Source organism: Acanthaster planci, linkage group LG18 (genome assembly GCF_054643075.1).
Source record: "Acanthaster planci isolate LZ-2023a linkage group LG18, COTS_SCS, whole genome shotgun sequence".
Taxonomy (NCBI): domain Eukaryota; kingdom Metazoa; phylum Echinodermata; class Asteroidea; order Valvatida; family Acanthasteridae; genus Acanthaster; species Acanthaster planci.
In genome coordinates, this window is record NC_141794.1 from 2,207,792 (window position 1) to 2,219,060 (window position 11,269).

The 11,269-nt window shown below is 44.2% G+C and overlaps 1 protein-coding gene across 2 annotated transcripts; it reads left to right on the top strand.

The window, feature by feature from the left end:
- The first annotated feature begins 466 nt into the window (after positions 1–466).
- Positions 467–11,130, top strand: LOC147796094 (uncharacterized). Of its 2 annotated transcripts, XM_087148365.1 has the most exons (5): positions 467–702; positions 8,287–8,394; positions 9,310–9,413; positions 9,640–9,747; positions 10,068–11,130. In XM_087148365.1, exons 3-5 carry the CDS (start codon positions 9,347–9,349, stop codon positions 10,514–10,516), a joined length of 624 nt encoding a protein of 207 aa, XP_087004491.1. In that variant the 5' UTR covers positions 467–702; positions 8,287–8,394; positions 9,310–9,346; the 3' UTR covers positions 10,517–11,130. The 2 variants fall into 2 exon arrangements, with proteins under 2 accessions (XP_087004491.1, XP_087004490.1); XM_087148364.1 differs by lacking the exon at positions 8,287–8,394.
- The last annotated feature ends 139 nt before the right edge of the window (positions 11,131–11,269 follow it).

Genomic DNA, 11,269 nt, shown 5'->3' on the forward strand with positions numbered 1-11,269 from the left:
CCCAACCCTGCTACCTCTCCAGAAACTCTCTTTGGCATTTTGTTCACTTTTTTGTTCTCTCGACTAGACATTTCCCAAGAACGTTCTACGAATCGATATTTAAAAATTGCTCAAAAGATTTCTGTGGTATTGCTTCGTGTTTTTTGTGGTGATTCTTCTAGAAATTCTGAATTAAAGCTTAAACCATAAAATGGGTCGCAATGGATAATAAATTATGACTCATTCAAGTCGAGTAAGAGGAGAACAGTAATTTTTTCCATTCATCCTCTGTTTACGCTTCTTTGTCTAGTGGACGGTAGTGCAAAGGAGAACGAAAAATATGATAAATGTTTATTTGGTTTTAATTACCTGCTAATTCTTTGTGAAACCAGGTGTATAAAATACAATTCCGTCCATAACTATTGTTGCTACACATTGCTCCCTGTCAACTAATACTTGTCTTGTCTCCTTGTAGATACCGTCTTGTTCTGTGGAGTCACTCATCGCAGACGACGTCTGTTTCCCGCGGTCGCAAGGAATAACAAGAGCGTGGAATTGAGGATGGGAATGCATGCTGGAAAATGTGACGAATGATAGCGCGTAGTGGGACTTTACGTTCGGCCAGAATTAAACGGAGGGTGTAATCGTTAATGTAAAACTGATTGGCCGCGTGAGAAGACTGTAACGAAGGTGACATTTTAACACCAGGATGAAATCCTACAGGTAAGTCGGTCTTTCTCTTGAGCCTTTGTTCTTGAATCTCTGGTTACCTCTGTTCCACCACTTTGCCTGTGCTTTGTGGTTCCACTGTTGTTGAAGAGCGAATGTAGTCACTGGACATTACCGGTCGCATGCACTGTGCGTGCAGGCGACCATTTTATGCGAGCCATGTTGAGTGCTCTGGGCATTGCGCTACAGGAGGGCATGCATGGATAAGCTGGGTGTGGCTGTTGGAGGAGGCGTGACCTCACAATATCCGAGGGGATGCTGTTGTGTTGCTTTATGCTTGACTGTCGACTACATGTACTGAGAACTAAAGACGAACGTTTGGTACTTTTAATAACGAATAACCGTTTTCCGGAGTCCACGAAAGATCGATTAATTCACCGATTTTTTATGTTCTCGAGAAATGGCTTACGGTAAGCACAACAAAATTAATGAAGCTTTATTCAATTTTTGAAATTTTGAATTTATGGTAGTCTTGATAAAACAAGACAGAATGTTACTGCTTAAAATATGAACCACTACGGGAGCAAAATGTTTTGGAGCTGTTGATGCATGCAGTAAGAACACAAGAAATGCCGGCATCGAAACTGGAACACTGACATCATGATTTGATGAGATGGCAACGCCATTTTCATCACAGCCTTAATTTTCTTTTATAATGCATGAGTCACCGGTGTGTTTACATCGAGGCCGAGTCTTTTACAGCGACGCGTGCACTCCGGAGGAAGCTAATTCTCGCTTTAAAATGTTCACCGATCACTCCTTCCAACGTTACATGCCTGGCTTCTTCAGCGCCATTCAACATCGATTGATGTTGGCCTGTTGCCTAGGTAACCTTAAGTGCTCATCACACTGAAGATAAATACTCTACCATAGCAGAGAATTCGCTTAAATTAATCTCAGCATAACGTAACTATGTTAGAATTCAATTTAATTTCATTCATGTTGAATTACTGACTTACATGCGTCGTGCATGTACATGGCACTGTATGACATTAATTTTCAAGGTCATTTCTCCATAATTTAATACATGATTAAATTCTAATCTTTATCCCTCAAAGAGACGGGCATTTTGGCCTTGTCACAGCCGGGGGGCTAGATCTCGGCCATACGATGATGTATTTCAATGAAATTTGGCAGTGTCATAGAGGCATCCATACTTATCATCTGTGTGAAATTTCATGTAAATTAATTAAGTCTTTGCATAATTATGACTAATTAATTATTCATGGTAGGATACCACTCTGTCCTATGTACGGTGTATTGCTGTGTACCCAGTCATGGTAAATTTCACATCTCGCTTCACCCAGCATTCTAAAATTCGTCGCTGAGAGAGAACGCCACGCCTGATTTTCATAAATTTGGGGTCAAAATGAAGCTAGAGAGATGCGTGAAGAAAAAATAAACCGGGGGGGGGCGGATTCCGCCCCCGCCTCTTTAAAAGGGTTAAAAGCTGCACTCATAATTTTCAATGAAGGACTGATAACCGCATGAAATTGAAATTCCCTGTTTTGTCTCCAAACCAAGGGAGCCAGCATTTTTTTTCCAGGGGGAACCACTTTTTCCGACGGAAAAGCACTCACACCCTATAAATGGAAAAAGCTTGAGGGGGTGAATTGTATAGGGTTTAGTTTTCAAGCAAATTGGTGGTATTCACCCGCTTTCATCTCTTCTTTCCTTTTTTCGATTTCCCCCTCATATAATTCCTTTTCGGTTTTTTGGGGGGGCGCCCCCTTGCCCCTCACCTCACGACGCCAATGTCCATAACCACACCCTTCTCGCACCCGTGTTTGTCAATTTATAAGGTTAACAATTAAAGTAGGCAGATACTTGAAGAATCGGACGTGCTGGCGTTAGAGTGCTCATTTGAAAACATGGATGCCCTGCGGTCGCTGTGAAATTTGAAACAGTGTGAAGACCATTTCTGAAGGCAAACTGCGTCGATATTCTGCCGATCAGTCACTAGCTCGGAGTTTTTCCCGGGGGCTGTGATCTTGTTAGACCTTCAGCTTGTCTCGCTGCAGTACGCCGCTCGCTATAATAACACGCGCCCTGGCTACCCTGACTCACGGTTAATTGTAATATTTTGCGCCAAGCTCTGGCCAGTTCCTTGATACCCTCTTCTCTTCGCTGTTTTGCTCCGGTTATGTACTTAAGGCTGAGTCACGGGGTATCTGTTGCCATGGATACCGGTGTGAGGGGCCGATAATGGGGGACATACCCGGGGGACGAATTTAGTGAGCCGGCCCGTGGTGTGAAACCTTGGAGATCCCGTGGATGAGATTGACCAGAAAATATAGAAAGTGGTTGAAAGCGGCCATTAAGTCGCACGGGCTCATTTTGCTGGTGTTGTAATTATAAATAATCATGCTGTGGATGAAGGCGAGAATATTGTTTGCATTACATTGTATTTCCCATTCGAGAGCGCGCTGCATGCAATGCTTTGGTTTACGGAAGGCGTGAGCTTGCCACGCAGGACAGAGTACAGTGGAAAGACATGGTTGAAGTTAATTTGAGAGGACGGCTCGTTTTGCACAGTCCTAAACATCGGTGAGATCAAAACTCCCCGCACTTGATATTCGCACGTGGGCAGACATGGCCGCCGTGAACAAGCTGCTTAATATGTGGACACGGAACTACAACATGCCCTTTCGCAGAACTATACGCGTACAAGAGACAACAACCGTTGAGGCCGTTACCAGACATCGCCTTTAATACTATAAATCATTCTCATTATCGTAATCATCATCGCAGTCATCATAATTAATGTGTTTTTAATTTGATTTTCTTGTGTTTAGAGGGTAGCCAAATCAGTTCTTGATAACGGCATTTTGAGGAACCCTCGCTACGTACCAAATTACACTAAAATATTGCAATGGATATTCGTGTTTCGCTAATTACCAGCGCGATGGTGGCACATGGTTGTACAAACTTTAACACCGCTGGTGTTACTTTGCACACCTTCAAGTGTTACCATGCACTGGAGGGTGTTAAAAGTAACACCAAAAATCACCAAAATTTTGACACCAATGAAAAGTGTTGATGTAGTCCTCTGATAACACCGGGGGTGTCAACTATAACTTGTTTAGTACCATTTGTAGGGTGTTTTCGTCATGATTTTAACACCTTGGTCATTGGAAGGAGAGGAAAACAAGGAGGAACTTCTAGTCTAGCCTTTGCCAGGAGTTCCTTCCCGTCTCCACCCTACCGAGGCTAGGAGCCCCCCCCCATGCAAGCGGTGCCGCTACACTCAATACTCTTGGCAAAAGTTAGCTGGTGATTTGCACGAAACGCTCTAAATCAAAACATGTAAAAGAATAAACAAACAGTTTAATGTCTTTAAGCTGACGGGAAAGTCATCGGCCTCTCCTGGCCATGCTAGCTCCTCTGAGAATCGGGACACTTTTAGGGTCAGTTTTCTTCTCAATTTTAATCGTCTGGTAAAGAAAAACAGAGGGAAGATAAGGCAAAAACAGGGGAAAAAACCCACTTTTTAACAGGCTACGGTCAAAAATGCCGCAAGTTTCGTCACGGGACAAACAAGTGAAAAAGGCTCATGACTTATTGTGATGTGCCCGGGGCCACTGAAAAACGCTTCAACGAATCTAAAAAGCTCTTCAGTTCTCTTGGTTGGCACAGATCAACCCCCCCGAAAAAAATATATAATATAGTTCTAAGAAAGCACGATAATATACGGAATTAATTTCTTCATTCCTTGAAGCCGTAATCACTCGGGAAAACCTAGCTCGACAGGCAAGCGACCGACTCACGACCCTCGACTCTCGATTCCAACGGGACTTCATGGAGTACGTTTTCGTATCTTGACATGTTTTGTTCCACTGGCTGCATACGCAAGAGATCGGTTCCCGACTGGCTTGAATAGACATGATCAGACATGCGATCCATCATAATCCACACCTCCAATATACGACGACGGAAATAATGGAATTGTTAAAGCCTGTAGTTAAAAACTGAAAAAAATGCTATCATTTACAAAGGCAGATCCAGGCTTGGCTGTGGAGGCTAGATGTTGATTGAGCAGATGTTAATTATTATTTTTGCACTACACGGGGGGTTGGGGGCTAACCCCTTGAATGTCTGTAGATCCGACAGGTGTCACAATAATGATAAAACATCCAATGTGAGTTGGGCTCACTTTTGAGAGGTGCAAACCACTTTTTCCGTGGAGGGGGGATGTCTTGGGGGCAAGCAGGGGTCAATGTTGAGGTTTTGTTCAAGTAAGTTGTGGGTTTTCGTCCTCTTTCATCCCCCCTCCCTCAAAAAATACTCCCGCCTTCTTTTCCATTTTTTTCTTTTTCAATTTTATTCCGTTTATTCCGGAGGAGGTGAACTTCTCCCCGCGATATCCGTGGCTCAAGTATTGAAAGAGCCGAACAGATCTTATTCGTCGTGGCAACTGTTTTAGAGATTTGCGTCTTTGTTCCGCGGGAAAAAATACTCCAGCAGATATGTTGTGTGTTCGGTTGCATGTTGCAAGACGAGTGTTACCACTCGAAATGATGGGATCGATACATACAGACCATGCCTGTAACATCGCGTCGCCAACTGCGAAATGTCAGACGGCGAATTTATGCATGCCAGATTCCTCACGCTTGAAGGCATTGCACGTTACACCATTCGTCAATCGGCTCCTTTGCGATATGTATGACCATGGAGGAAGGAAGGAAGGAAGGAACAGACGACTGACAAACAGCTTGATTGAAGACTAGCTTTATACGCACGACAACACGGGCAATTACCGTGTTTGTAGGCTGTGTTTGCAAATGAAATGGCTGAAGACGGGAATAACATGCGTCTCTGGCATTGGGAAGTGGCTCTGTGCAGCCGGTATAACTCAGCGGCTTTCTGGAAACACATGTCATTTGCACCCGCAGCCGTCGCCCCTAGCCGCACAAGGCGCGGCTGTGTAGCCTACTACGTATGACGTCACGGCCGCCATATCTTGCAGAAAACCCATGCATGGCGAGAGAGGACCTTTCTTCCATGGTCCACGAGAGAACATTGATTTATGCTAGAAGAGTGAAATGATTGCGGTTGCACCATGTATCAATCTCTTTTTTGAGTATGTGGTTCTGAGAAGAACCGGGGAATAACTCGACGTTTCGAACAGTGTACTCTGCCCGTCTTTTACTCCTCTAGCTTCTTTCACCATGAAAACCTTCAAGTCTTATGAATTTATGCTACAACTAGCCCTCGAGAAGGTTCACTGAGATCGTTCCTAAATTGCTGCGTCTCCCATCCCTACCTGGAGTAAGCGCGGATTTGTGATAATTAAGAGCAGTCGTGTGTATATGCACCGGATGGCACCGTGACCAAATTTCAAGTCTGAGTGGCAGAGATTACAAACCCGGGTTGGCAGCTCACTAGGGAAAAGTCGACCGCTTTGCCAACCTGTAATTAATTCTCAAAGACATCAACTTCACGTCTGAAAGCAAATTATCTGGCCATCAGGAGTAGGAACTGAGCCTATATGGGTACAGTCCACTAATTCAAGCCTCATTGAAAACAGTGTAAAATCAGCACCGTACAGGGCCCAATAGCATGCATGCCAACATCCCTGAGATTTCAGTTACACAAATGAAATTATTGTCTAGTCCCTAATCTTTCCATTTCTTTTCATTTTTTGTGGGTTAACCAATTACATTTTTAATTATTCCCACAAAACAAAATCACCCCCGAAAAGTGATTTTTCCGAAGTCCGATTGCAGCCATTTTCCAAGTGGCAACCCTCAACTTTCTGGGGCACTTACGACCATTTTTCAACCGTAATTTTTAGCCCTTCTGCTTTCATATGAAAGCTCAAAGACCCAGAGAGTTGATCCTCACAAGGATTTACACAATCTCACCATTTTGAGGGCCAAACAATCTCTTTTTTCAAAAGATACTGTGGGGCACTTCTAATGCTAATGAGCTGGCCAGAAATTCTTACTTGAATTAGTGGTCTGCACCCATTTAATCCTTGAATTCAGCTCAGAGTAAACGATGAGCACAGGCATTGAAACGGCAGGGAGGAAAATGGCGACGCACAGAATTACCAGACAGATCGGATTCAAGTGTGTGGAATCTTCCAAGAGAGACGGAGAAATGAATTTCAAACGAGAACAAATTTGTTGTAAGCAACCCTTCTCATTAGCGTGATGGGAATGATGTACGTGAACATTTTGTATATTATACTTAAACTGGATGAGGATGCACGCTGTTGTTCTGAAAACGAGAATTTAAAGGAGAAACTGAAGCTACTAAAGTTGAGAAAGAGCATTGCATGTGCTTTTAGGATTGAAATAAGAGGTGACGTATGGGTCACCGTGGTATGTGAAATGACCACTGGCCTTTTCTTTTGCCTCCGATTGCAAACAGAAATCATTGTTAGCCACTATTTCGAAATGTTCTTAGCCGAGTGCCGTCGCCACTTCTAGATTGATTTCTTCTAAAGGAACTTGCACGTGTAACAGTTATCAGTCTCCATCCACGCATTATGCCATCGTTTGTTTGTATTGGTGAATGTGTGTGCCTAACTCCAGTGCTTCAAAAGGAGCAAAGGTACGGTGGCCCCTGTCAAACGTTTGCCTGCTGTACGCAGATAAATTGAAACTAACGCGTGAATAATTGCGGAAATGGGTCGGACAGGACTCGGCGTTCAGAGTCGTGATTTGATTTTTGATCCAGGCCCTCTGCAGCGATCAACGTGATTCACATTTCAAGCATCCACGAGAGTGCGGCATGCGCGTGTACGGTGATTTAAAGTACATGCATACAGCCCTTTCCCCAAAGAGAGAATTTTCGAGACTGAGGTCATTACTGGTTATTCCCAATCAAGGAAGCATACTTCATCAGTGACTCCAACTACATGTTTTTAAAGGCGCACCCATGGGGACAGGGGGCTCGGGGAGGGGTGGGGGGCTTGAGCTCCCCAGGTTGTCATATTTTGTTACTTTCTGTCAAACGAGAATACGGTAATTATATAATAACAGGTTTGCCCTTACCCAACGTATATTAATAAGCACTGTATGCTCAGTGCTTGTCCGAGAGCTTGCGAAAAAACCTCACAAGCTTACTCGGGTGGGACTCGAACCCACGACCTCCTGCTTACTAGTGCAGATGTCTTAACCACTCGACCACCGAGCTTGCTGGGATCGGCTGGCCGGTCCGAGTCAAATGAAGCAGCGGGTACCGCAAACTATTTTCAAGATGTATACGGTACACACTTAACTCTTGAACTAATAGCTTTGACATAGTCCCTGTGGGGGAGGTGGGGCTTGAACACGAGGAACCTTTTTTTTGGGGGGGTATGAAATTCCAGTCTGAGCCCCCTCCCCCTACGGAAAATCCTGAGTGGGCCACTTCATGTAAAGGATAAAACTAATACGATGAGATGCAATATGTTGCCTTTGAACTTTGGCATTATGAACACAGGGTAGAAGGGTAGACCATTGATTTGAGTTAAACCGTAAGGGCTCACACTTTCGTCCGTGAAACTGATTGTGTTAAAAGTGACTGTGGTCGATATATGACCACGTTTCTTTTCCCTTTTCTCAAATTTGCCCGCGCTTGTGTTTTCAGGCACCCGTGGACCGAACTGTGTTTGAAAGTCTGAACCCTGGATAAAGTCCGATCAGATTGAATTTAGACCCACGGAATGAAGTTTGCATACACGGAGGGCATAGGCAGGTAAATGCATCCGATATCACTAGCCGTGCTTGTTGCTGAACATCCATGCACTCTGGCTCCAAATCGTCCAATTATCAAGTTAGGAGCGCGCAGCTGGCGAGTCAAGGCAGTGTAGGGAGAAGGAATCGAAGAGCTCAAGTGCTGGCGCGAGATGTCAGATTGTTGTTCGGTTGCTTTCACGCCACATAATTGTGGACATTTCCAAGTGTTTCATCCGAGCAGGGGATTCGTAAGCAATGCATGCATGGAATACCGACTCGTAGACACTTTCTGAAGCTAAACCACTGAGTAATATATAAATAACAAGCCACACCTACAAGTCTCAAATCCTGGGGAACTTCACCATGAATACGCGTAAAACGTTGTTCTCACATGGGCGCCATTCTGGTTGGACTACGACTGCGCAGTGCATGTTAATGCGCAGGCGCCGCGACAGGCACGCACACAATGAACGTTCACACTCGACTGGCGCCCATGGTGATAACACCTTGCAGGCAGAAAGAACAAGTCATTTGCTCCTTCAACCAAGATATCTTGACGTACTGTTCAGTCGTTCTTCAAAGTTAAATTTTATATATAACGGTTTTGCCCGTACCCAACGTAAAAAAAAAAATACATCTTGAAAAAAGTTAAATTTGCCACAAACCTGAGTGTGCATAGCGTCAGTGGTATTCAGGTAACTGTTTGGTGACCCAAAGCCTACATGATAAGTGTAAAAATGTATATTATACACTCTGCATCTTTGAGGTTGCAACGAGGAGTTCGTAAAACCAGACATTTGTTTTCTCCAAAAATGCATTCTGCGCAGCCCCTTTTTCACGAAAGGAAAATTCTTTGAAACGATTGCTTAGAGAGAGGGTAAAAGGGGGCTGTGGATGTAAACGTAACAGTGGTTCTTTACCATGTGCGTTTCAGGTGGAATACTTCACGTCAAGCATACAACCCTTGAAAAATGGCGCCCTCTGCACGCATACTGCTTTTCATCGTGTTCATTCTGGTGATTCACTTGACGGAACCAAGTAAGTAACCAGTCGTGACGTCATGCGTTATGACGTCTAGCATGACGTCACTAAATAATGAACAAGAAGAATGACTACGACAGTCTTGTGCCAGTTTTTTTGTCACTCGGCAAAAAAAGAAATCATCGCGACGTCGTCAAGAGCTCTCTCATGACAATGTATCTCAAATTTGCGATACACGTGTGCGATACCTCGTCTTTCACGGAACTTGACTTTTCTTTGACAGAGGATGGCTACAATGGGTTGGCAAAAGGAAAGCGTCGGTTCTCTTCACGCTCGCGAAGAACGTATACTTCCACTTACCGGAGTAGCGGTACTACATATTACAGCAGAGGTATGTAGTTTTGAAGTATACAGCTTAATGTCATAGGCAAGTGCACAGAATGGCTTTCAAGAAACCCTCCTTCGCGCTGTTAATTTTGCTAGCAGTGAATCCAGTGTGACAAACGTTTGGATTCCGGGGAATCGTATTAAAGCTTTTCCATTGATGAAAAGTTGTATACTTTTGGAGATAAGAACAAAAGGAACTCATCTTTTGATTTCTTTGCGACTTCCCCCCCCCCCAAAAAAAAATTCGACACGCCCGTTCTTCGTGAAATCGGTGGCAATTTGTATCCTAGCATGAATCATTCTTGTTTTGTAACATACTCTTAGGTGGTGGTAGCATGCCCTGGTGGCAGATCGTTCTCATCGTAGGAGGAACCATAGTACTCTTCCTCTTAATGTATTGCTGCTATCGGGCGTTAAAAGGACCCAGAGAGCCCCGGTCAGACACTCCCGGCATCCAGACCACGCGAGACCATGTCCAGCTCACGGATCACCAGCCTATCCAGCAGCCGTACCCCGCTGCCCAGTACCACCAGGTAAGCACGTCGGACGGCCGGGAGGTTCCGCCACCGGTCCACATGCACCAGAGCCCGGCCTATCCGCCGCCGTTACCGCAGCAGCAACAGCAGCCGCTGTACCCGCCGGCGATCGCGACGGCGCCTCCGCCCTCTTACGACGACGCGCTGGTGATTTCCAAGGAGCCAGTCGGCGAGGGCGCCCCCGACCGGTGGGAAGACGAACCCGAGATCAACAGGAAAGAATTCGGGGTTATTTGATCCAATTCAAAGGGACACACTTTAAAGGAACTGGAAATTATAACCTTCTTCAATTTTTAACAGTAGGAACCTACTTATCAATAGTGTGGAGTTTTTTTCACCTTCCTCGCCAATGGAGTATCGCACTTGCTCAGCCGTACTTGTCTAGAATCTGTATGTCATAATAATAGTGATTATCATGTTTTGTGAAATCATAGAACTTCGCCAGAACTTGCAGTGTACCATGTACAGCACCATTTTAAGCCTCGTTTTTCCCTTGTCTTTTTAACTGATGTTTAGACGTCCATTTGAATTGTGTGCACGTATCAATTAAAGTTGAGGACTGTTGGTTCCACTTTCTAGGATATTTCCCTTGCAGAATTGTTTATTGCCAAATTACAAGCCTTTTGGTCAGTACTGCTGTTTTCCTTTATTAATTAACGCATGATAACATTAAAGGTTGAAATAATTCCAAAGGTTGATATTGTAATTTTGTTCTCTTTTCAGGCTTCAATTTGTAATTAAGTTAAGCATGTGCTGGTATAAGGCCCAGACTTGAGTTCTGTTCATAACTCGGGTTATTGATTTATTACTTTTTATGAAATAAATCTGTTAATAGTTAAGCTCGCTGAGAACTCTTCGTTTTCTTTTAGTCTAGTTCCTTAAATGTTTTGTTTTGCTCCAGTAAAATTCCGGAACTCGAAGCTTACCTGAAGGATATCCGTGTCGGAGTGGACAACCTCAAAGTTGACGCCATTTTCCCACTAAACGGCT